The 27,880-nt window shown below is 38.2% G+C and overlaps 2 protein-coding genes across 2 annotated transcripts; both read right to left on the minus strand.

Annotated features, from left to right (window-relative positions):
• Window positions 1-3,085: 3,085 nt before the first annotated feature.
• LOC140168350 (patatin-like phospholipase domain-containing protein 4) lies at window positions 3,086-18,370 on the minus strand. The gene is made up of 7 exons (XM_072191720.1): window positions 18,171-18,370; window positions 9,729-9,928; window positions 8,843-9,031; window positions 7,322-7,480; window positions 5,801-5,866; window positions 4,079-4,174; window positions 3,086-3,825 (listed from the first exon to the last, which is right to left on the minus strand). The coding sequence occupies exons 2-7, from the start codon at window positions 9,921-9,923 to the stop codon at window positions 3,580-3,582; spliced, it is 951 nt and encodes a 316-aa protein (XP_072047821.1). The 5' UTR covers window positions 9,924-9,928; window positions 18,171-18,370; the 3' UTR covers window positions 3,086-3,579.
• A 7,281-nt stretch (window positions 18,371-25,651) lies between these two features.
• Window positions 25,652-27,025, minus strand: LOC140167667 (uncharacterized). The gene has a single exon (XM_072190966.1). It carries the CDS (start codon window positions 27,023-27,025, stop codon window positions 25,652-25,654), a length of 1,374 nt encoding a protein of 457 aa, XP_072047067.1.
• Window positions 27,026-27,880: the final 855 nt, after the last annotated feature.

Here is a 27,880-nt window from a genome sequence, read left to right on the forward strand (position 1 = left end):
CAAACCAAACAACAAGAGAAAAACAAAATTAATGCGATTGACATAAATTATTCATTCATCGCTTTGATTTACTTCATAAAAATCAATTTGGTTTCCGTCCTAATTTTTCATCAGAAATGGCCATTCTTCAAGCATATGATAATATTATTTCCGATCTAGATAAGAGAAAGCACACTATTGGGTTATTCCTGGACCTCTCGAAGGCTTTTGACACCATAAACCATGATATTCTTCTTTCCAAGCTTTCTAATTACGGTATTCGTGGTATAGCCTTCGAGTGGTTCAGGAGTTATCTCACAAATAGATCTCAATTTGTTACTTATAATCATCATAATTCGTCTTTATTAAATATATGTTGCGGGGTTCCTCAAGGTTCAATTTTAGGGCCTTTACTGTTCATTATTTATATAAATGATTTAATGTCTGCTGGTACACATTCTCGTTTTATTTTATATGCCGATGATACTAATATTTTGGTATCTCACAATGATTTGACTCAATTAATTAATAATGTTAATTTCGATCTTGCGAATATTTCTACTTGGTTCAAGGCGAATAAGTTATCACTTAATGTTAACAAAAGTAATTATATGATTTTTAAAAATAGGTTCAGTAACCGCAATTATCCAGATATTCATATCACCATTGATAATCACATTATTTCTCGCGTTTCAAGTACAAAATTCCTTGGTTTAATTTTGGATGAATGTTTAACTTGGAAAGATCACAATGTCCAAGTTGCAAATATTGTTTCAAAGTATTCTGGCATACTCTTCAGACTAAAGCACGTTTTACACGTGAACATTTTGTTTTCATTATATAATACCTTAGTTCTCCCACATATTCAGTATTGTAGTTTAATTTGGGCCGACCGTAATAATTGCAATTTAGATTTAGTTCATCGCAAACAAAAGCGTATTATGCGTCTCTGTACCAATTCTCATTTTCTTGAACATTCGACACCTTTATTTGCCAGACTTAATACTCTTACTGTATTATGATATTCATAAATTATCTAAAGCTGTGTTTATGTATAAATTTACGAATGATTTACTGCCTGTAAATTTTTCTGATTATTTTGTTACTGTCAATAGAATTCATAATTATGGTACCAGGTCTTCTGAATTGTTTCGCCCTCATAATTTTGTCTCTGATCTTGCCAGAAATACGATCAAAAGACAGGGTCCCATTCTATGGAATGCTATTGAGACATGTACTCGTAATTCCTTATCAGTTAAAAAATTTAAACTAATGTATAAAGTGAATTTACTGTCTAATTATCATTAAGTGGTGATTATTTTATGCTCTGAATATTATTCATGTTATTTAATAGTGTTATCTATTTGTAGTCCGCACTTCCAGACATTTCTGTCCTTTTCGTGTCATTTGCTCTCTTGTTATGCTGCTTTTGCTTTTCCATTTTGCACGCTTGTTTCGTTCATCCTTATGGACCTAACCAACTGTCTGGGAGTGTGGTTTACATGGATCTGCCTTTGTTGCCAACATGTAGCGAATGTCTGTCCCACTTGTAGGTAATGTCTTTGTCTACACATAAATGGTGTCTTTGTCTTTGCACTGTTTTGTATTTTGTTATTACTTTTCAGGGTGGCCAAAGTCTTCTCGAGCTTTGCTCTTTTTTTGGTCATCCTACCATTATGTATTATATATATTTTCATTGCGTTGATATGGTAAATAAATAAACTGAAACTGAAAAACTGAAACTGAATTATGCTGTAACATGTTTATTGCCACAACAAAATTCTACAAAAACTGCTTATGGTCTTACTGTGGTTTCACTATATTAAATACGCGGTTTTTATGGGTTAAAATCTCCAAATTAAATGTTATCTCCCCTCTCTCCTCTCTCCCCCACACTGCCACACACACTATCTCCTCTCCCCCACTCTCTTCCCCTTAGTCCTTCCCTCCCTCCCTCTCTCCCCACTTCTCTCTCCCTCTCTCTCCCCTCCCTCTCTTCCCCCCTCTCTCTCTCCCTCTCTCTCTCCCCTCTCTTTCTTCCCACCTCTCCCCCCTCTCTCTCTCTCCCTCTTTCTCCTTCCCTCTCTCCTCTCTCTCTCTCCGTCTCCGAAGCCTTAAAATGTACTATGTGAACCAAAGTTTTTATATTACTAAAAAACTACACCACCGGTTCATCTTAATTAACGTCAAACTATCTACCTCAGCGGCGTAGGCAGGGGACAAAGAGGCAAGGGAGCAGCCCCCCCCCCCGAGATAACTACTTCATCAATGCAAGTATATCAGAAGTAGATGGCTACTTCATCAATACACGTATCAGCAGAAGATAGCTATTTCATCAATACCGTTATCAGCAGTAGCTAGCTACTTCATCAAGACAAGTATCAGCAGAGTTTTGGAATTAAATCTAATACTGGAACTTACTTTTTGCAACTATTGCTACGTTGCGTCTGGAACCACCATACTTCATCAGGCAACTGACCCGTTGGACTGGTCACGTGATAGTATGCCTTTTTGTACTCTTCAGCCCATTTTGACCATTTCAGTCAAAGTTTTCCGCTAGAAAGTTGCCTTTCCTTCCTTACCTTTGAAAACGTCCTGGCTACGCATCTGTCTATACATGGACATAATTCAGTTCTGTTGCAAAGTTCAGCTCCATAGGATAACAACAACAGTACATTAAATTACTAGTAGCAGATTTTCCTTTGCATCTTTGTTACACACCTGACATCATGTATTTCAGAAATGAGAATGATATCATAAGTCATTTTTTATAACGCAGATGATTTTTTCATTTGAATTAAGCATGCAGCTAGGCCTATAACACGACAATTTACACTGTAAATCCAAGTGTTTAGGTGTCTGTAACACTTTTAAACACTGCCAGGTGTTTAATTTTGTATTTACACAGTACAGGTACAGGACACCTAAACACCAAAACACAAAGTAAACACATAAAGACAAAGAGTAAACATATGAGAGTATTTAGATTCTAAACATTCAACTATCATGTGTTTACTCTTTGTGTTTACATTTGTTTAGGATACCTTTACTGTGTAAATGAAAAATTGAACACCTTGCAGTGTTTAAAAAGTGTTACAGAAACCCTAAACACTTGAATTTACAGTGTATAGTCTCCATCAGTTGACGTAGTTTTGTTGCTTCACACAACTATTTGATATGTACAATACATACAAGTCTAAACTATATATTATTTACATTTTGTTCCTCCAGTTCGATAATGACATTTCTGATATCTTAGCATATGTTATGCATTTAATAAGGTCAAGATTAAAGCCATATTTCTTAACGGAAAAGAACGACAACAAAGATATTAGCTTTAGCCTCGTGCACTTATTTCCTTTTGCACACATTTTTTTCCATTAGACATGTAAGAAAGATTTTGGTCAAATGAATATCGCAGGTAGATCCTCGTTTTGTCGAGAGAAATCTGGCTGGCATGTGTTGTCATTTGGTATACAACACACACACACACACACCCACACACACACACACCCACATCCACCACTCACCCATATTATCCCCATCCCACATCAACACACCCCGCAGGTCAGCAATATTCTTAATCACGATTTTTGTGATTTAGAATTGACCAAGGGGTCCTTCATTACGTAACGAGTTCAGTCCTTGTTCATATAACCCAAATTTCGACAGAAATATCTTGGCATCTTCTACGCCGTCGCGAAACTGCTCTCTGAGTTGTCCTTGCGGTGGTGGATAAAGAGCACCACTGACTCTGTACATGTTGAATGGTTGTAGCTGAAAGCTTTCATTGCTGACGTCACGCCACTCCGTTGTGATGTTATCCTGTGGTTTTGCGTGTGCGAACTGAAAATGATAAAATGGTGAAATTTTTGTATTTTGCTAGCATTCTTGTTTATTAATCTTAAAATATTCACCAAAGCCTGCAAATCGATAATTTAAATAATTAATAAAATTAATAATTAATTGATTCTTTCATAAATCTTGATTAGAATGGTTTGTTTATTAGGACTAGGCCTATGTTTTGTTGGTTAATTGTTTGTTATTTGTTGTTGTTTGTTTGTTTGTTTGTTTGTTTGTTTGTTTGTTTGTTTCTTACCTTCTTATCAGGTGATACCGTGATAAGACGACCGGGAGGGAAGTCCATATCCTCTACTCCAATATTTGTGGTGCCGATTGAACCATCTACCCAATACTGTAAAGCAATAGCAACTAGTGGCAAATAGTGGTCATAGACCACAAACCTAGCCGGGGCATGTTGGTGTTTTAGAGGTATATGACCCCTGAAAGATGTTTCAAAAATGTTCCCCTGGTCATGAGGTTGTCACCGAGTTTGAGTCCTGTACTCCTTACAAATGTCCAGAAAATATAATTCTAAGATTTGACCCCAGATAACCTTTGACCTGACCCCTCCACAGTGTTCCAAAGTGTTCCCCTGGTCAGTAAGTTTGTTGTCACGGAGTTTGAGTCCCGTATACCCCTTACAGATGTCCAGAAAATGCATTTCAAAAATGTGACCTCTGCATGAACTTTGACCTGACCATTGCAAAATGTTCCCCTGGTCATGAGATTTTTTGTCACTGAGTTCATGGAAATAGTGAGTTTGAGCCCTATATCCCTCACAGATATCCAGAAAATGAAATGATAAGATTTGACCCCAGTTAACCTTTGACCTAGCTGACCCCTGTAAAGTATTTCAAAATGTTCCTCTGATCATTAAGTTTGTTGTACCAAGTTTGAGCCCCGTACCCCAGGAAATGCATTTCTAAAATTTGACCTCTGCATGACCTTTGACCTGACCCCTGTAAAATGTTCCCCTGGTCATAAGATTTTTTGTCACCGAGTTTGAGCCCCATACCCCTTACAGATGTCGAGATAATGCAATTGTAAGATTTTACGACATTTGTCCCCAATTCCGTGTGCAAGTTATGGGCACTGGGTAAAGCCGATGCACGTGTGTAAATTACGTCATTGTGCTATGTAATATGTGGCAGAAGAAGTATTTTGAAGGTATTTGGTTATATACAGGAAATTCCCCCTGAATGACCTTTGACCCAATTCTGTTTGCACCCTATGGGCACTGGATATAGTCGATACATATGTGCAAGTTGTAGGGTGTAACATGCAGGAGGAGAAGCATTTTGAAATTATCTAGTTTTTGTTGCCAGAAGAAGAAAGCAGAATCGGATAGCATTAGAATACCTAGCCGGGGTGTAAACCCCAAAGCTATATAGGTAAATAATTCATTTTCTAGTCACATTTTAGCCCAGAAACGTGATAATAGCTCATTCCACATCCCATGCCATTTTGTTGCAGTGCCCCTGGCATAACACAACTGCCAACATTATAACACCGATTGCCTTGTCTCAGATGTATTTAAAGTCACTATAAGTATAATGGGCAGCATGCCTATTATACAAGCAGGATTGAAATACGTCCACATTAACCCAAACACCAATGTTTTTTGTGTGGGGGAGGGGTGTTTTGTTTTTTGTTTTGTTTTTTTGCTATTGAAAGGGAAAGAAGAAACAAAAAAGGAGAGAAGATGAACAAAGAAATCGTGTCAACCACCGGATCACCGACCGGTAGCCACGGAGGTTTCGCTGGCCCGGCCAGCGATTCCGTGAGTATATGACTTGGGTGATTACGTCATGGTATCACGTAGGGTACATGCATGCGCAGTGCAGTGGTTTTGTGTTAGCTTGTATTAGATTTGGCAGTATAAGGGTTAAAATCACTCATTCCCCATATGCTGCCCTGGCATTATGATAAACTAGTCTCTACACAGTCGTACACAGATAATTCTTGTAACACTACCTACCCTGTCGGCATACATCGGTGGCTTCCAGTCGTCAAACCAAGGAACGTAGATACTTGACAACAAGACCTATATAGGAGATGAATTATAAAATATACAAACAAACAAAATCAAATAAATAAAACAAAACTCACTATATTAGAAAAGTCACATTGGACAAAGAAGTTCCATTTTAGGTGTTAGGTGGATTACATTTTGGGTGCATGGCTGTAATCATTTTTGTTCTACCATATTAGACATAGACCCTCCCTCGAGTCCATGGAGAACGACTGGTAATGTAGATTACATAGCATTAAAAATCAACCCAATACGGTCACTGAATTTTAGCGTTCAATATAGGAGGTGTGATTAGTGTAGTGGCATCAATTTGTGTATAGAGAGAGGAATTGGTTTTGGGCGCTGGGAAGTGGTTTTGGGCGCTGTGTATTTAGAATCGGGGGGGGGGGGGGAAGGACTATGGCATATTTTGATAGGCTATTATGTAATTATGTATCGGTCCATTATCCAGGCCGGACCGAACCGAGACTGTGGGACAGTCTATATTAGACACTGACATTGACATGTTTTGGAAACATGCGAACTATTAGACGTGAGTGATGTTAATGTTTGTTATTTTGTATTATGTATGTCTACAATTGTGGTCTGCTGGGCTGTTGTATGAGTGTGGCTGGGGTGTATGTTGCGTGGGGGGGGGGGTGTGCGCGAGTGTAGGACGGGGGTCTTGGTCAGGGGTGTGTGAGTGTGCCTTTCGTGAAAGTTCGTGAAGGCTGATGAGATGTTATATCGAAACTTATAGCGTGCATATCGGGTCCAAAACTTCAGACCTTCCCATCAAACACAAAAACGTTTTTAAAACGTTTTAAATAAGTTATATTTTGGGTTTTGGTTTAGGTAAAAACGTTCTAATAACATTTAAATGTCGGGTTATATAAAGGTCATGAAATCGTTTTGAAACGTTTTGTTTGAAAACACACTACAACAATATTTTTTAAATGTTTTCGAAATGTCATTGTAAACTATTTTTGCAAACATTTTTGGCCAAATATTTTGTCAACACTTAAATAACATTATGTTAAAATATTTGCACCCAGCAAACACAGAAATGTTCTTAAAATGTTTTTTACAAAACGTGTTAATAACATTTAAATGTCGGGTTATATAAAGGTCGTGAAAACATTTTAAAAACGTTATTGTAAATATTTTGGGCAAACATTTTTTGCAAAATATTGTTTCAACCCCAAAATAACATTCTGTTTAGAATGATTTGTACCAAGTTTTCAAAAATGTTTTTGGAATGTTATTAAAACGTTTTTATACCCTTTATATAACCCGACATAAAAATGTTTTCTGTAAAACATTTGTGTTTGCTGTGCAGTAAATTACCAACAAATGTTATTTAATGTTATAAAAACGTTTTATACCATTAATGTACCCTTTATATAACCCGACATTTAAACGTTTTCTGACAACCTTTTATAACCTTTTGCGAATGATATCGAAAACGTTTTGTGTTTGCTGGGTTACCTCTATTAGTTCCTCTCTGCTGTAAAACTTCGACACAACTCTTCTGCTTCCAAATCTCCACGTTTGTCCACCCATTTGTACAGGGGTCAGCGATGCACCACGGGGACTACGCGGGGATACCTTATCAGTTTGTTGCTTATGATGAGATTTGAACTCCGTCTAAAAGGTGATGAGGAAGGGAGGAAGAAGAGAAGAAAGGGAAAACAGACGGATGAAATAATAATGATAATCATATTAATGTAATTATGATGAAATCTCGGGGAGGGGAGAAGATTTTCTTTGGTTCGCTGGTTAGGATACGTATAAGAAGATTTGCTGCAGGATACGTTTATGAAGATTTGCTTCGTTTAAGGGGGTACTACACCCCTGGCCAATTTTGTGCATATTTTAGCATTTTCCTAAAAAAATATAGCGCATTGGTGGCAAGTAAGATATGTATATTATAGGGGCAAGGACTACAACTACTGCACTGGAAATTCGGCAACTCAAGGCAAGTAGTTATTGATCAAATATTGGTTTTCCCTCATTTTTGACTGTAACTCCACAACTGTTGTCTGTGTTGAAATAAAATTTCAAATGCAGTAGTTGTAGTCCTTGCCCCTATAATATACATATCTTATTTGTCACCAATGCGCTATACTTTTTGAGAAAATTGCAAAAATAGGCACACAATTGGCCAGGGGTGTAGTACCCTCTTAACCATGTAACATTATTATATTCCAATGAGTAATAGGCCAAGGTTTTACTCATAATGTGGTCGTAAAGATATTTGTATATAAAGGAACAACAAACATCTGAAAATAAAGTATAATATTTTATATCAGCATTAGATAAATTATTGCTTTTCAAATGTGTGCTCCTTTTAAACAGTAACGCGCACATTTTCGACCACGTAATGACTGTACTAAAACCTCGAACCATAAACAAGTCTAATAAAGTGCTTTTACCGCTGACTGGGGACCCGCGCAAAATACATTTTGGTAAATCTACTGGTAACGAACCAATGATAGGAATAGATATATACTTCATTAACTTCATTCAGTGGAAAAGGTTACGTTTAAATTAAATGATTGGTCGTTCTATGGGATATGGGAATGAAAAATTAAAGAAGAAGAAAACGACAAAAAGAATTATCGTGTTTCCTTGTTTTACTGCTGATTTTTTTTCCACACTTCACAGAGCCATAGTTTCGTTTCGAAATCGTTTCAAAAGTTAAAACGAACTTGTCCCCCCAACTTAAGGCAAAAGTGTCACTTACTTTATTTATTTATTTATTTATTTATTTATTTATTTATTTATTTATTTATTTATTTATTTATTTATTTATTTATTTATTTATTTATTTGTTTGTTTGTTTGTTTATTTATATTTATTTATTTATTTATTTATTTATTCATTCAACCTGGGGTGACCAATCAATGGCACTGTTCTCCCTTGGTTCCCAGGTGTTATGTTCTTTTGCAGTCACTTTGGTAATTCAAGTGTCTTTGAGCAGTTGACTCTTCATGACCAATGACTTACTTCATGTACGGGCAAAAGCTCCGTAAGAGGGACCGACATCCTACCACTGCATTGAATATGGGCGTCCGGTTTGAGAAACTCCTCCAGTACACCTCTGACATGTGCAATGATATCGAATCCTGACGTATTTGCGCCTTTATCCAATCCATGAATGTGATTTGAGAGTTCGTAGATAGTCTCCTTGTAATCCTATAAAAATAAAGCAAAACACGCGTTGGGCTGTTCCAGTTAGAATCCATACACCCCCTATGGAAGACATGATCTTAAATCTGCCACATAGGAATGTGAATTTCAAATTGGGGTTACCTGAATGGGTGATTCCATTTGAAATTCACACTCTCTATGCAGGAAATTAAGGTCATGTCTTCCATAGGGGTGTATGGATTTCAACTGGAATAGCCCATTTTGAAACAGGCCGACAAACGCCTACTCTTCATCTATTCTAACAAAAAATTCCTTATAGGCCTATTCCTTTATTTACAAGTTTACAATAAATGCAAATAATTCATTTTATAAGTAACTATCTTATTATTTTGTGAGCGACATCGCAGGAGTCTCCTTCCGGGCTATATTTTTAATGGGGTTACCGGTACCTGAATGGGTACCTGTGTGGAAGATTAAGGTCATGTCTTCCATAGGGGCTGCATATGAAGTTTAAATGGAATAGAATAGCCCTTTTCAGAGTCTCTGTTCCGTTCTAGACCCTCGTCGCACATACCTATACCTTTTTCGATTTCAGTATACGTACCCCTATGGGACATTTCCCTTGGGCCTAAAGGAAGGCAGAGAGAAAATAGGACAAAATCAGACAGACAAACAAACACCCCGACACACAGACACACAGACACCCCGACCGACAAACAGACACACAGACATATAGACCTACTAAAAGTCTTTCCGGTGCCGAAAGCAGGATACTGGCAATGATAGCCGCGGCTGACGCACCACCGACACATCTTGTTCTATGCATTACTCCTTTGCCATGGTCTAAAAGACATTGGGCAGAGCCGACGTTGTAGATCCCCATGAAGGATGTACCGACGAACATCACATTGAATCCTGAATCGCCTTCCGACGACATGTTTGCTAAAAAGAAAGGAAAGTGAAATAAATATGATCAATAGAATGTTTGTCGGACATTCACAAGATCAGTCAGTATGTCTACTGCTCTCATAATTTCTAATCATATAATCCCGAGGGGGTCTTCGAAAATATTTGTACGATGATGTGCCACGCATACTTTCGGATGCTGACTTTCTTTATACCTATATACTCTTTGCTGTTTTATGGCAACCCATTAGAAATCAGTAGCCCATACAAATTTGTCACAAAGAGCACTCAAATAGCATCCAAATAATGCCCAAATTGGTGCTTTTAAGGGCACTTTTGCCCAAATGCACCCAATTGGGCGCATTGGTCTTAACTGAAAACCGGAATCCACCTATCGATATAAAAAGAAATCGTTGAAAAGGGAACCTAAAACTGCATGTGTAACCAGGCCCTCCGGGATAAAGGATACTCATCTTTCTCAAAGGGATTGTTTTTCGCAAAATATTTTCCCAAATTTCTCAAAAAAATAAAAGACCATGTTGTGAATTATATGCTGGATGTTGGATCCCAGTGCACTGAAACTCTGTGTCTTTATATGTCTCTGTCTGTCTATCATTGTGTCACTGTGTCTGCTTGTCTCTCTCACTCTCTGTAATCTGTTTCTTTGCCTACTCTCTCGTCACTAGACCTATTATTCCTCACTGCCTGATTTCTCTCTCCGAGCTACCTGTCCCTCTCTTTAAGATTCTCTGTAACTCTCTTTTTCTGTCTGTTTTTCAGGCCTCTCCTCTTCCCGAGCGTCTCTCTCTCTCCCCTCTCCCTCTCCCTCTCTTCTCTCTCTCCTCCCTCTCTCACTCTTTTTTTTTTTTCTCTGTGTGTTTTTCTTTAGCTCCACTGTCGCTCCCAACCTTCTGTCGTCGGTTTCTTTATTATTGAGCCAGATGGGCCCGTGTCCAGGGCCACACATTTTGGGGCCCCAAAATTGCCCTGTGTATCTTCCTTTTTACCCCGACAAACAGCATGTTTTTGGCCAAAATAGGATAAAACTACGCGCAGTGGTCCGTTAGTAGGGAAATTTACCTTCATTTTGGGCTAAAACAGTCTAAAATTTACAGTTTTCGAGCGCTTCTCGCGCAACTGTCCGCCGGCACTGTGGATCTTATACCTAAACCAAACCTTGGTCACTTGAGTGCCTTCCTCACGGTGAGTTTGGGGGCCTCCAAATTTTGGCCTGGTCCAGGGCCCCCAAAATGTAAATCCGGCCCTGCCTGTTTTTCTCTTAGCTCGCTCCCCTGCATGCCACCCATCTCTGTCTTGCCGTCTCTTTCATTCAGTCCCTACTTCACGCGTGTAACACGCAAAATAATGACGCGCATGTAGTCTGCGCGGGCACACGTTTCACGGGAAACAACGCGTAACGTTACATTAGCTACCAAAAAACATAAACACAACACACTCATATTTAGTTTACGCTCGTACTTATGCACGTCGTATAATTATTTCTTAAGTAATTTCATTGAATATTTAGCATAAAAGTTTGTTAAATATGGGCGTCTTGAAGCGAAAGAACCGAACTTCGGTAAGTAAATTTTTGTTGTTCCTTGTGAATTGATATAAAATTAAGACTTTTACACTTTTGACCAAAAAAATTGTCACAATTTTCACGCCGTGTTTTGTCCATGCGTATAACATCGTATCGCGCAGTGTTAATAATTGCATTCACCAAATATGACGTATCATGGTAAATTAAAACTTATTCTAAGTTCATAGGCCTTTCATTTTCAGTATAAGTAAAATCATTTGTAACTTAGACACTCTTTTATTCTTAGCTAACTCGTCAAAGTTTGTGCCAAACTCAGTTCAGATATATAAGATCATGCAGGAGTTATAATGACCATTCTTTCACACGACCTACTAAAAATGAGAATCGACTACTCATAACTTAGCAATGACATGTCATTCATGATTATTGATCAAACAATATTATATTATTTGAATCATTTTTGTATCATTAACTGTTCCAGTCGTTCTCAATTACGAAACCATCTGATGTGCGAGATGAAGGCCTATCCAGACAACGACGACCTGGTGGAATTCGAAGGTTAGTGTTAGGGACAATGTTGACACAAGAGGGCCAAAATGTTTAACAAAAGACTACCCCTTTGGATTTGGTTTTCAAAAAGCATTTTTTCGATTGAAAATATTTTTGACACGCATCATCTACAGTTCATGAGTAATCAAACATGAATGGAGAAATTGCTGACACGGAGTTGCTGATTTCAAAAGTCGCAAAGTATGCTAGTATGAGTCTGCTTATGATGCTTGCCTAAATCTTTTCAATGAAGAAATACATTTTGAAATATAGAAACGAATCATATTTATTTTTGTTTTACTCTTTAGATAGGTAAAATGTACATTTTCTGAATCCTCATGACTATAGAGGAATTATACATTTGTAGGTTATGCTTTTTAACACAATTTTAGCAAGGTTGAAATTTGTTGTGTAAAATTCGATGAACGTTTACTCGAAAACGTCAACGTTTTGGACTGGTGGCATGTAGGCCTATGCTGATAAAAATGGTACCAAGAAACCTTTATCCGAATTTTTTCCGATTTCAAATTTATTGAAGACAACCTATTAAGGTCTTTGACTCTGGTGTAAGTGGTCCCCTGTTCAATTCCCGTTTTCTCCATTTCTGCATTTGAATTTGTGGGGCAAATGCAGTGAGTGACAAAGACCTTGCAGCCAGTTTCCGATTAGGGTAACGCCTGCCTGTCTGTACACCCTACCATGGACATCAGGGAAGAACAGTGTTTGATATTTACTGAATGATTGAACCAAGTTAAATAAGAAAAGCAAAACAAGAAACTGTATAAGGTTATGAAATTAAAATATTGCAGTTCTTTCTTTGCTCTATACTTCATAGGCCTAATGGAATTCCTCTCACAAAATTCGCCTGCACCTACTTAATTTCAGTAATGCGTCATTTTATCATGTCTGTTTATTTCCCTGGTTTAGAACTCTGCTGGATGTTCTGCGGTCATTGTGCTGCATGGTTCGTCAAGATGAGGACCAGCAACCTGGTAGGGAACCCTGTATGTACGAATGCAACACAAAAGACTCGTATTGGAAAGTCTCTGGCTCTGGAGCACAGTCAAAGGTAGGCAACGTACACCCTTTGAAATACACAGTAATTTTATGACAAGACAAAGGTCTGGTAATTTTTAATTAGACAAGAGCCTATTATATTTGAAAAGGATGAAAATGCTCTTTAATGTTTGCAGCGAGGTATACTATGTTCATCCTGCATGGGGATGGAAAACACTCTTTGCTATGAACTCTTTGCTACAGAATAACGTGTCTTGGTTTAAGAACCTTGAAAGCTGAAGTTACATAAAGGGAAGCCCGATATACACGGAGGATGATTTAAAGACTAACAGTGTATCCTTGACGACTAATTGTATCTTTCAGTATGTTCAGAAACCTATGCAAGACTTTTCATCAGTAGTATGCAAAGATGAGCCCGTGTCTCCAATCGACTTACCCGCAGAGCCCTCCGCAGAGTCCATAGACACGCCATCAGCTGTTCCACTGCAACTACCCAAGCATGTCGCCATCTACAGAGATAGTGACCTGGAGCCAATAACAACTGGTAACACGTTTTTTCTTGGCCACGGATCAAGCAGTACAGTCACCTTAAATAAGCTGTCATCCTGCCATGACCTGGTTGCCGTCAAGAGACTCAATCCAACGGAGCCTAGATCCATACTGATCAAGGAAGCCGAAATTCTGCGGAAATTGGATCACTGCGTTGCCTTTCCCGAACTGATCGGCTTCATTGACCACAACACTTCACCGGCGATCATTCTTGAATTTGTTGGCGACAAGAGCACACTCACATCAACCTCAATTTTTGACGCCCTTAGCACCTTCAATCCACGACTGTTGACATCAGAATGGTTGGCTGTTGCTAGTGACGTTGCTAGTGGACTCGCCAAGCTGCACAGTGCGGGGTTTACACACGGTGACTTACATAACAACAACGTTTTGCTGTGTCCCTCTCCGCCACAACTTCCAAATTCAAAGGGAAGAACATGGCATGCCAAGATTATTGACTTAGGATCTGCAAAGCCCTTGGATGCGCCTACAGCTCCTCTTCAATTATCTGACCAGGACAAGGCTGTATATAGAGAGCTTACCTTTCAAAGCACCAGAATTGATCGAAGGAATAACCGGTCAAACCGAGGCTACTGACACCTACGCCTTCGGGTATCTCATGTATGATGTTGGGTATTTTTGCAAGATTGACATCCTACGTGCTCTGGTCAAAGGATGTATGGATAAAGATCCAAGTCAAAGGAAACAAGTATCATTAGCTGCTACCGAGCTGTCATATTTCGCAAAGCGATACCAGCAATATGAGAAAGAAGAAAAACCGTGTGGGTGTGGGAACTTTGGTTATAAGTACCTGGGTTGGGTGGATGCATGGGAGGCGAGGACGGGGCGATCATGGAGGAGGAGCTGTCAAACACGACAGTGACATGCATGTGACACCATAATGTAAATAAAGACAATGAAATAGGGGTCATTGGGTGACGAATTAAAGTGGAACATTGTAATTACAGTACCAAAATCAAAATCGGGGGAGTCGTATTGGGGGCATGGGAGGGGGCAACAGTAAATCTGACGTAACATTTTGTGATTATGTATAAACCATAACCGTATAGTATTCTTCTGATCTTAAAAATTGATTAAAATAAAGCAAAATAACAGATCTTCGAGTTGTCATTGTATAGATTCTTTGTAACCTGTATGCCTATACCAGAATGAAATTTTGGTCATTTCATTTCCAGAGGATCCAACGTTGCAGTTGTATTAGAAGAAACTGTCTTTCCAATGATCATGAAAACTGATTAGAGGTTAATGAGTTTAATTGGTTCGGCCTGTGTAGGCTACTAGCAATGCTATCTACTGCTGACGTGGTTTTGATAATTTACTAGCAATGCTATCTACTGCTGATGGGGGTATTGATGACTTACTAATTTAGCTATATGCTATATAACTGCTGATGGGTATATTAATGATTTACTAGCTATGCTATCTACTGCTGATATGGGGGAATTGATGACTTACTAGCAATGCTATCTATTGCTGATGGGTGCATTAATGACTTTACGAGCTGATCAGAGTATAGCATTAACATGATTAATGCTATCTACTGCTGATATAGAGGCATTGATAACTTACTAGCAATGTTATATACTGCCATGCTGGTGGGGATGTTGAAGAAGTCATCAATACCGCCATCTGTAGATATTGCTAATAAGGCATTAATGTATATATATACCATCAGCAGTAGGTAGTATATAGCTATAGTAAATCATCAATACCTACATCAGCAGTAGAGATAGCATTGCTGCTAGTAAGATATTAAGACACCCATCAGCAGTAGATAGCATGACCAGCATTGCTATAGTAAGCCATCAATACCCCCATCAGCAGTATAAGTATCATTACTAATAAGTCATCAATACAACATCAGCAGTAGAGAGCATTGCAAGTGTAACATATAAGTCATTAATGCATCCATCAGCAGGCAGTAAATAGTATTGCTAGTAAGTCATCAAAACCCCATCAGCAGTAGATAGAATTGCTAGAAATCATTAATGCACCCATCAGCAGTACATAGCAGTAACTAGTATTGCAACATATATAAGTCATTAATGCATCCATCAGCAGTAAATAGTGTTGCTAGTAAGTCATCAATGCCACCATCAGCAGCTGTAGATCTGCTAGTAAGTCGCCAATACCCCCGTCAGCAGTAGATAGCATTATCCTAGTAAGTCATTAATGTGCCCATCAGCGGTAGATACCATTGCTAGTAAGTAAGTCATCAATGCCCCCATCAGCAGTAGGTATAGCATTGCTAGTAAGTCACCAATGCCTCCATCAGCAGTAGATAGCATTGCTAGTAAGTCATCGATACCTTCATCAGCAGTATAGCATTGCTAGTAAGTCACCAATGCCCCCAGCAGCAGTAGATAGCAATGCTAGTAAGTCATCAATACCCCATCAGCAGTAGATAGCATTGCCAGTAAGACATCAATAACCCCGTCAGCAAGTCCTCAATAACCCCGTCAGCAGTAGATAGCATTGCTAGTAAATCATTAATGCGCCCATCAGCATTTTCTTGTAAGTATCAATATCCCATATACTAGCACTTATACTAGAAATGCTATCTACTGCTGATGAGGGCATTGATGACTTACTAGCAATGCTATCAATGGAAAATAGAATTCGTGTATGAGCGATACGATATAAAACAAAATGGTGAAATTATAAAATCATTCGGTGACAGATGGATTGTTCCATCTGACTCGCTGTACCGGCTCGCGAAATTGAGCAATCATATCATGTTAAAAATCTGGGTTTTTTGGTAGAATAACTCTGTATAAACTATATATTTTTGACATCCCTGTGATCAGACGAATACTTGAATGTAGGCCTTTAATATCGACAAGACAGATTTTCAAATTTTTATCCCTGTGTGACATAAGGGTCAAATCCGAAATGCCTCCACATTTTAAAATAAATTTTGGACTCATGTGTCGCCATGCTTAATATCTCATGCTTTTAGCACAAAGTGCACAATGATTTAGCTTAGCAGCTGTACTATACTACTCTTACTCCTTCCTTTCGGTCTGTCTTTTTCTTAGCTCCCCCTTCTTACCCACTGTTTCTTTCTAGCTTTGCAGGCTCTCCCCTCCCTCCCTGCACTCTCTCTCTCTCTCTCTCTCATCATGCTCATGTGCACTCTCATCCATCTGTGTCATTCTCATCTGAGAACCCCTGTCCGGCTCTCTTTCTTCTTCCCACCGTTTCGTATTCTATAATATATCAGTCTCCTATATATGCACTCCTTTCTCTTATAACTCCCCTTTCTAAGTCTTTCTTCTTCTTCCGTCTCTTTCCTTCTTTCATCCCTCCTGATAAAGCTCCATCTCTGAAAAATGATCTATCACCCATTCTGCCAGAAATTAAATAATTTTACAATGTGGACAAATACAGTGAACTTTCAAGTTATATAGAAAAGAAAAAGCATCAAGTCTATTATACAGAGGTCTACAAAATAATATGTTTACAGAAGCAGTGTCATATTATGTTCAACGACAACACAATCGCAGGGTGCTGGCGATTCATGATTGACAAATGATATGGATCGTTTACATCTCGTAGATTGTTTACAATGCAATCGCTCCTACTAGCGATGGAACTTTAAATCAAGTTTCGTTTTTAACGCCGCGGTGATCCGGTTGCCATGGAAATGTCAAACAAACTATATTTTGTTCTCCCTATCCCTGTATCTACCATTTTGTAAATCAAACATAGTACAGACGAAAAACCGTTATAAATGACAGAGTAATGGCTCTAATATTGTCGACGATGTGGTTTGTTAGGTTCCTTGTTTATTTATAATTAATTAATTAATTAATTAATTAATTAATTAATTAATTAATTAATTAATTAATTAATTAATTAATTAATTAATTAATTTTAATTAATTAATTTATTAATTTTAATTTATTTATTTATTTATTTATTTATTTATTTATTTATTTATTTATTTATTTATTTATTTATTTATTTATTTATTTATTTATATATTTATTTATATATTGATTGATTGATTGATTGGTTGATTGATTGATTTATATTTTGTTTTTTAAAACATGCCTTAACAGGCACAAGCATGCAGTATAATGTAATGTACATGTAGGCCTATATAGTATGAATACCTATACATTATGCCTGAGCCCATAATATGCAAACATTGCACCAAATGGCTTTAATTTTGGTTTCATTTTTAAAACGAACTTCCAACCTCTGAAGAGGTTCATTTCCCTCATAGACAATCCCTTATAATGCGACAGATGAATGGAATAAGAAGAGCCTACAACTTTGTAATGTAAGGTTTTTATTGTCCATTACAATATTGTTGTTGTTATGATTTTGATTAAAACACACTTAAGCTTTGCATCTTCAACCTCTGCAAAATTAACGATAATTACCAACATGGCGGACATTTTGGCCCTATATCTGCTTTACTCAAGTGTTCAAATTCATTTGAAAAATACATGTAGACTATATATAGGTGTGAATATTCTGTATTATGATCTATATCGGGTGTCTACTATATATAATTTAAAGTGACTTGTCAGTATACAGTCAAACTGATAGCTAGGCCTACTGATATACGAAATAAAATATCTTTCCTACCTTAAGTTTGATTCTGGAAGAAGACAATTTCACTGGTACCCACTATTTCAGCAACATGCAATAACAGCTAGCTTCAACAGGTTTACAAACCGTCAAACAAACTCCACTCTGTTTTTAGACATTTTAACTCTATGCAATTAGCGAACATAACAAAAACCGTTCCGGAAAAGCCCACGATTGTAAATAGGAGAAACAAACAGCGTACAGGCTTTTAGCGGACTATAAACCATCTGCTATTCCGTCCGGGAGGCATCGGTTGCATCCTGAATGCCATAACATTGCTAAAATATAAATGGTATGGAATAATGGGCGATGATATCAGAGAAATAAATCAAGTCATTCTCTAGGCCTACTACACGATATCGATTAAACCAGGTATGATTTATAATTATATTTATATTTATATAGCCAGAATTCTTTTGTGGTGGTTGCGGAATTTCCAAAATGTGGACCTACCCCTCCCAAAAAAAGAAAAAGCCCCTTATACTTATTATACATGCCCAAAGTGCTTTTAAAGGAGGATTTCGTGATCCTAGCATCCTCTTTTTATGACATTTTTCAGTAGATATCCACGAAAAAGCTTATTTCCAAAATTTCAGTTGATTCCGATTTTGCGTTTGCGAGTTATGCATGATTATGTGTATTACACTGCTCCATAGACAATTCGTTGTAATTTCGTTCTGGTGCACCAGAACGAAATTCAAATTTCACGATATCTTTGCAAAACGAATTAATCTGCAAGAAATATTTTGTACATAAACATTATGTAGCCAGAGGTATCCAGTGGTGTAAAAATCTCAACTTTTTTTTTGAAAAGTGGGGGGATGAGGCTGTGGATCACGAAATGCCCCTTTAACCCAATAAAATTTACTTTTGGGTACTTTGTGGGTTATATTATGACAGTAAAGCAAGAAAAAGTGAGTCACTTTCGGGAGTACATATAGAGCAATATAGCTAATGATATTAATGCCGATATTGCAGAGGGTCATGATATGATCGTAGTATGACATTAGTGATCATGAATGATGATGTATGATGATGATGATGATGATGATGATGATGATGATGATGATGATGATGATGATGATAATGATGCAACCCATTCTCATTCTTATTTTGTACATATGATACAAATGGTCAAAGCAGTTAAAATGTATATATGATACAAATTAGACCATGCGCAAGAATGGATGCGCAGTAGTCAAGGATCATCATCATCATCATCATCAAATTATACGGCAATAAATAGCGCCCTCTGTTGATCAAAATTCACTTTAGTAAGTACTTTTTAAGAGAGTTAATTAATATTTGAGTTAATAAGTAACACTATAAAATGTAAAAAGCAGAATTTTGTTAATTTAAAAACTGAAATGAGGTATGGGGCTGGCTGTAGGTGGCTACGGGGCGTTAGCTCAAGGACAATATTGTTCAAGGTTGCGCCGCAGGCCTATAAAGAAACAATGTTGCTCCCAATACAATAGCAAACAAGCTTAAACTGTAAATTAGCCACCGATAGAGGGCAGGGCCTGAAGAATGAGGGAAATTACGGGGTAAAAATGTAAAATAAGTAGAAAGTGTGAAATGGGTGACGGGCTGTCTCTAAGTATGGACGAGCTGTCGATAACAGAATCTCATTTTCGCTATCGACAGCCCGTCACCTAGTAGAGACAGCCCGTCACCCTTAAGGTTACCCTAACACTAACCCTAATCCTAATCCCCTTACCATAACCCTAATCCTAACCATAATCCTAACCCTAATCCTAACCCTGACCCACTAACCCTAACCCTAACCCTAACCTCCTAACCCTAACCCCTAACCCTAACCCTAACCCTAACCCCTAACCCTAACCCTAACCCCTAACCCTAACCCTAACCCTAACACTAACCCCTAACCCTAACCCTAACCCTAACCCTAACCCACTAATCCTAACCCTAATCCACTATCCCTAACCCTAACCTTAATGTAACATTGACCAACAGTAACCTTAATGTATAAAATTGGCCAACAGCACCATTAATGTAACACAGAGGGCGCTAATTACTGCCGTGCTAAATATACAAAATAAGCATCATCATCACTTCAGTGAAATGCGCAGAAGTCGGATTTTTCTTAAAATGTAATATATTTACATTTTAATCTTTCTATTGCGCATGCCTTAAAATGTATCATATAAACAAAATTAGGTGTTCACGATTTGTAACATATATACAATTTAGCTAGAGAATGTCTTGCAACATGATGATGATGATGATGATGATGATAATGATGATAATGATAATGATAATGATGATGATGATGATGATGATGATGATGATATTATTATCAGCAGTAGATAGCTACTTCATCAATACCCTTATCAGCAGTAGATAGCTATACTTCATCAATACCCTTATCACTCAGCCGTATATATAGCTACTTCATCAATACTGATATTATTATCAGCTAGCAGTAGGCCTATACCTTCATAATTACTTCATCAACAGGGTCGGATCCAGGAAATTTTGATAAAGGGGGCGCCTTCTGGTCGACGACGAAAAAAGTGTTAAAGGGGCCGGGGTTACACCCTCGAAAACGGTTTTGGCCCATTGTTTGCTGTTCATGGCCGAATTTGTTCCTTTTTTTTAAATTTCTTACAATTTTTGTATTTTTAAGTTACCGGCGGCGTCCTTTGCTAGTCAAAAAATAGAGGGGGCCGCGCGCCGGCTGCGCCCCCCCCCCCCCAAATCCGCCCTGATCAATCAACAGCTAAATTGTTACTTCATCAATACTATACTACATCAGCAGCAGATAGCTACTTCATTAATTCTGGTGGAGTGGTAAGAAGGTCTAGTTTGCTGTCTCCCAGATTTGACATGTTAGCATGGTTAGTGCAGGCCACTGTAAAGTCGTGCGCTAGCGCTTCGCATGTTAAAGCCATATTATAACATTTGCTGAGGAAGACGCCCTCACTGAATTTTTAAAATTCCTTTTTTACACGATTAAATTGTACTTTATTAAACCAATATACCCTGCAAAAATCAAGACTCTAAGTGTTGTAGTTTTGTCAAAATCCGTGATTTTGAATTAAAGGCTGATTCAGCGCTTTATTATTACGATGGAATTATTACTCGAACGCATACACGATGTTCATAACACACAGTACGTCACGGCGTTCGGGACGGTGATATACACAACAAAGGGTCGTACCACAACATGACCGAAGGAGTGGTACGTATAATTGGCGACATGTGCGCTGGTAGTAAATTCCAATTTTCTTTGCTTTGCTTTGCCGTAGTTGTTCGGCTCAAAAATAAAAGGGATATATCTGACAGTAAAAGCTAACATTTTATGGCAAAGAAATGCTAATCTATTTTGTTTGAAAATGTTTATAATATTGCTTTAAAGGTGGGTAACCTGATTGACAATCGCATCCCCACCTCTAAAATGCTGATTTTGGTAATAATAATAACAGCACTTAATATAGCGCTTTTCCAACCTGATCAAAGCACTTTACAAAGATACAAAAAATATACAAAAACATAATACCTGAAAAAAGGCTTAAAAACAGCAACAATCAGAACAAGTGAGTTTTAAGGTTACTCTTGAAACTATCTACAGTGGGGGAAACTCTGATGTTTAAAGGGATATTGTTCCACAGTTTGGGTCCCTGTACACTGAAAGACCTATCACCAATTAATCTGTTGCTCCTGGGGACAACTAGACGAGTTGCGTCTAACGCCGAGCGTAAACCCTCTCTGGTTGGGATATACACTCTAAATGTCAAGGATTTAAAATAAATCACAAGGGACTGTAGTTAGGGACCAATCAAGTGTTAGATTTAAAATTAAATCTTTAAGATTTAAAATTAAATCTTTAAGATTTAAAATTCAAATCTATAAGATTAATTTTAAATCTAAAATTGATTGGTCCCTAACTACAGTCTTAAGGATTTATTTTTAAATCCTTGTAATTTAGAGTGTAGATCGTCAAACAATCAGACAGGTATATTGGTGACAGATCATTCAGTGACTTATAGATGTATAAGAGGATCTTGAACTTGATGCGTTTTTCGATGGGTAGCCAGTGGAGGGAGTCAAGAAGCTTGGATGACGAGTATAAGCGGCGAGGGACGTGGAATACAATGCGAGCAGCTCTGTTCTGTAAGCGCTGGAGACGAGCAATATCGGTAGACCTGCAACCAGATAGAAGCGCATTAGCGTAGTCTAATTTGGAGAGAACAAGTGCTCGCATTGCATTGCTACAAGTATCTTGATCGATATAACGACGAATTCTGGATATATTCCAGAGGAAGAAATTCAAAGATTTACACAAGGAGGTTATGTGAGATGACATGTTCATTGCTGTATCAAATGTTACACCCAGGTTTTTGATTGTAGCTGAAGGTGTTATTACAGTACTACCAATGCAAATTATAGTGTTGAGAAGGCGATGCATGTTATTTGGGGATGCAGCTATGAAAAAATCAGTTTTGGAATCATTGAGTTTGAGTTTGTTTTGTGTCATCCAGCAACGTATTTCTTCCACACAGGATGACAGCTTGAACAGAGCACTAGCTGCTTCACCTGGAATGCTGGGATTGAATATGAATACAATTGAATATCATCTGCGTAGAGATGATATCTAATACCATGATTTCGGATTATTGAGGAGACAGGTTGAGCATACATAGTAAATGCTTTTGGACCAATGACCGATCCTTGAGGAACGCCATAATTCAGAACATAAACATCAGATATTGAACCATGCATACTGACATGAAATGTGCGACCGGTCATATATGATTTGAACTAATTTAGAGCTGCGCCTTTGATACCAAAGTCAAGTTCAAAACGATCAAAAAGAATGTTATGATCAATGGTATCAAAGGCAGCAGATAAGTCAAGCATGATCAAGAAGGCGGCATGGTTATTGTCAAGTGCCCGATCAATGTCATTTTTACCTGCAATAATGCGGTCTCAGTACTGTGTTTGTTTTTGTACGCTGACTGGAGAGTTTCATCAAGATTATTCTCTTCCAAGTGCTTGCTAACCTGCTTAATCACAGCCTTCTCGATAACCTTGCCAATGAAATTGATACTGGAAACAGGCCTATAATTTTGGAGGTCATTCCAGTCAAGGGTGACTTTCTTGATGATGGGAGTCACCATAGCTTGTTTGAGATTATGAGGAAAAATACCAGTAGTCAGAGAATTGTTTACAATACAAGTTATATGAGGAATAACCCGGGAATAACAATATCAATATACTCTCTTACCATCCAAGTTGGCATATAATCAAGGGAGCAAGATTTGTTTGCACAACTCATGATTATATCACGAACCTCGGTTTCATCAAGTTCTTTAAATGAGACAAGATCATTTGCGACAACGATGTTATTATACCCGCATGCGAAGCATGAAGCATGAACGGGTATATTGCCATTCTATGGTTTCTTCTCCTTCTTCTCCTTTTCCTCCTCCATCAAACACATCATTCTGTCAAGGCTAGCGCTAAAACTACAAGGGCCCCAGGGCCCATATGTGGTACACTTATGGGGCCTACCCCGTAGATTTATCCTTTGCACATCTTGGCCCCAGAGGTCAAAGGTCACCGGCCCCAGGGGCCCAAATGTGAAAATACAAAGTATGCTGTTTCTCATCAAAAGAAGCAGCCTCCGGGCCCTTAGTTGGTACACTGATAGCTCCAGGGGTACTCTATATATACAAGTATACATGAACCCCATATGTCATATATTATGGGCCCCAGGGCCCCAAATGTTAAAATAAGGGGCAACAGATTGACAAAGCTAGCGCTAAAACTACAAGGGCCCCAGGGCCCATATGTGGTACACTTATGGGCCTTACCCCGTAGATTTATCTTTTGCACATCTTGGCACCAGAGGTCAAAGGTCACGGGCCCCAGGGGCCAAATGTATAATACAAAGCATGTTGTTTCTCATCAAATGAAGCAGCTTCATGCCCCTGAGTTAGTACACTGATAGCTCCAGGGTACTCTATATATATATATATATATATATATAGTATACATGAGCCCCATATGTCATATATTATGGGCCCCAGGGCCCCAAATGTTAAAATAAGGGCAACAGATTGACAAAGCTAGCGTTAAAACTACAAGGGCCCTAGGGCCCATATGTGGTACACTTATGGGCCCTACCCCGTAGATTTATCTTTTGCACATCTTGGCCCCAGAGGTCAAAGGTCACGGGCCCCAGGGGCCCAAATGTAAAAATACAAAGCATGCTGTTTCTCATCAAATGAAGCAGCCTCAGGGCCCAGAGTTAGTACACTGATAGCTCCAGGGGTATATATACAAGTATACATGCGCCCCATATGTCATATATTATGGGCCCCAGGGCCCCAAATGTTAAATTAAGGGGCAACAGATTGACAAGGCTAGCTACATGTATAAAACTACAAGGACACTAGGGCTCATATGTGGCACATGTATGGGCCCTAAGTTGTAAATGTGCCTTTTGCCCATTTTGGCCCCAGATGGTTTAGGCTAGGGGTCTCAGAGGCCCAAATGTTAAAACAAAGGGCCGGTCGTTTCTCAGCAAATAAAGTAGCTACAGGGTTTAGATTTGGTACACTAATAGGTCTTCAGCATTATATTGTTATATGTATACATGAAACGTTAGATGACAGAAACGTTAAGGCTGTTCCAGTTAAATTACATACCCATTGGATGTTCTATTTAATTTACATACTCCCTCTGAACTGGCCACAAAATAGGCTGTTCCATTTAATTTACATACTCCCTCTGAAATGGCTGTTCCATTTAATTTACATACTACTTCTGGAATAGCTTTCCCTTAATCAAATTGCATATTGTGAATTTCAATAGCGTATTAGGCCTATAATAATTATAGATGATGATATAAATTGGAAATACCATGTGTGAAGCGTTAAGGCTGTTCCATTCAAATAACATACCTTTGGCTGTTCCATTTAATTTACATACTCCCTCTGAAATGATCCCAAAATAGCTGTTCCATTTAATTTACATACTCCCTCTGAAATGGCTGTTCCATTTAATTTACATACTACTTATGGAATAGCTTTCCCTTAATCAAATTGCATATTGTGAATTTCAATAGCGTATTAGGCCTATAATAATTATAGATGATGATAATTGGAAATACCATGTGTGAAGCGTTAAGGCTGTTCCATTCAAATAACATACCTTTGGCTGTTCCATTTAATTTACATACTCCCTCTGAAATGATCCCAAAATAGCTGTTCCATTTAATTTACATACTCCCTCTGAAATGGATGTTCCATTTAATTTACATACTCCCTCTGGAATAGCTTTCCCCTAATCAAATTGCATATTGTGAATCTCAATCTATCAAATTGCATAGCTTCACTGTGAATTAGAGAGACTGACAACAGCAAAGTCCTCAGCAAATAAGGACTGTAAGTTTGTGTAAACCGATAACATGCGGGTATAGCCGTATTTGTGTACAAATATATAGCCTTCTAGTTTCTAGTTACAATACTTGGTGGTGAAACGATAGTATTACTGTCGATGTTGCCACGTATTTTTGCAACTTTGTCAGTAAAGAATTGTGCAAATTTGTTGCACAACTCATCAGGAGTATCAAAAGTTGGTAAAGCTCTACTGTTCTTATTAAGTAACACACCTAATGTTTTAAAAGTGTCTTTTACACTAGCATTGTACAACACATCTTTATAGTGGTTTTCTTTAGCCTTTTCAATAAGAGAGATAACCTTTTCATGTTGAACCATATAAGAATCTCTGTTTACAGTGAGGCGGTTCTTTCTCCATTTTCTCTCCAATCTACGCTGTTCTCGCTTTTCAGCCCTAATCTCATCGTTATACCACTTTGCTTGAGGACGAATAGTGCGAGTTCTGGTAGATTGAGGAGCATGGGTGTCAAGAACAGTTCTCGAAACCTCATTGAAATGTTCAAGAAGAATGTTAACATCAGATGTAGCTGGAGTAGAAGCCAGTCTATCAGTTAGATCTCCTACAAATACGCTAGAGTCCAGATTACGGTAATTCCGCATGGTACATGTAGCTTTCATGGGTGGTGACTTACGTTGTTGGACTACACAGCTTATCATCTTGTGGTCAGAACCAAAATAAAGACCAACATCACAAGTTCTAAGGAAATCCTCGTTTTCACGAGTTATTATAAGATCGATTAAGGATATGTGGGTAGCCTCAGTGACATGTTGGTTAAGTCCAAAAGAGGATAAAATAACTTGAAAACGAGCAACCTCGGATCTATGAGGCTCATTCATGTGGAAATTAAAATCACCCAACATGATAAGTTTACCAGTCAACAAAGAGACCTCCTGGAGGAAATCCTCAAACTCCTCCAAGAACCAATTGAGAGTAAAACCATTTGTTTTGGTTGGGTGGGGACGGTATATGATAATGTAGTGAACACCATTATTTGGATCTAAAATACTGGCATGTTCAAAGGTAACTGTCTTAGCATTAAGCGGGTGTAAACGAAACGCAAGTTGAGCCTTACTAAGAACTCCAATACCACCATGATTACTGGTACCACGTGGGATGTTCAAAAAGGTATACCCATTTGGCTTCAATTCGCCAATGACAACTGGGTCATCGGTTGCTAACCATGTTTCAACTAAGAAGATAGCATCTACATCGTGTTCACTGATGTAGTCGTTACATGTTGTTGTTTTATTTCGAATTGATCTCGAATTCCAAAGTCTTATGTTCATTAATGGTTCACGATTTATATGGGGTGTAATGAGGGTACGGTTGGGTCTATCAGTACGAACGGGTTTTATGTGCAGATCATGTTTCCTTTCTGAAGAGATGTGAACAGGTATACTGTGGTTTACCAAATCATCCATTAGGGAATTAATTGAGATCAGCCATGGTTTTCGTCGGCCACCTCTTTTTCCCCGTGGTTTTGCATTGAATGAGTTATTAATTCCAAGGGAGGTAATTGTTCTCCTCTGTGGGTAACCGGGGTAATGATTGGTTGGTTGAGTTGTTGTAGGTGTTCAATGTAGTTAGCTGTTCAGAACTGTAAACTAATTTAGGTTTGACTTGTTACCTAGCTGGGGGGTTTTCAACCCCCCGAGCTAGGTACTGTTTTGCTATCCGATTCTTCTTTCTTTCTTCTTCTTCTTCTTCTTCTGGCAACAAACTTCAAAATGCTTCTCCTCCTACATGTTACACCCTACAATTACGTAACTTGCACATATGTATCGGCTAAATCCAGTGCCCATAGGTTGCAAACAGAATTGGGATCAAAGGTCATTAAAGGGGCATTTTTGGTATATAACCAAATACCTTCAAAATGCTTCTTCTGCCATATATTACATAGCACAATGACGTCACTTACACATGTGCATCGGCTTTACCCAGCGCCCATCACTTGCACACAAAATTGGGGTCAAAGGTCATTAAGGGGGTAAAATCTTGCAATTGCATTATCTGGACATCTGTAAGGGGTATGGGGCTTAAACTCAGTGACAACAAAGCTGACGACCAGGGGAACATTTTGCAGGCATCAGGTCAAAGGTCATACAGAGGTCAAATTTTAGAAATGCATTTTCTGGACATCTGTAAGGGGTACGAGGTTCAAACTCGCTTACAACAAACTTAATGACCAAGGGAACATTTTGGAAATTTTGCCGGGTCAGGTCAAAGGTTATCTGGGGTCAAACCTTTTAATTTTATTTTCTGGACATCTGTAAGAA

The sequence above is a fragment of the Amphiura filiformis genome, chromosome 13 (genome assembly GCF_039555335.1).
Source record: "Amphiura filiformis chromosome 13, Afil_fr2py, whole genome shotgun sequence".
Taxonomy (NCBI): Eukaryota; Metazoa; Echinodermata; class Ophiuroidea; order Amphilepidida; family Amphiuridae; genus Amphiura; species Amphiura filiformis.

Excerpts from the sequence above, each read along its gene's own strand:
- LOC140168350 (XM_072191720.1), bottom strand. The coding sequence starts at position 9,923 with ATGTCGTCGGAAGGCGATTCAGGATTCAATGTGATGTTCGTCGGTACA. Across the intron at positions 7,481-8,842 it reads AGCTTTTGCCCGTACATGAA|ACGGAGTTCAAATCTCATCA; the intron begins GTAAGTCATTGG and ends ATCACCTTTTAG. Across the intron at positions 3,826-4,078 it reads CGGTATCACCTGATAAGAAG|TTCGCACACGCAAAACCACA; the intron begins GTAAGAAACAAA and ends TATCATTTTCAG.
- LOC140167667 (XM_072190966.1), bottom strand. The coding sequence starts at position 27,025 with ATGGATGATTTGGTAAACCACAGTATACCTGTTCACATCTCTTCAGAA.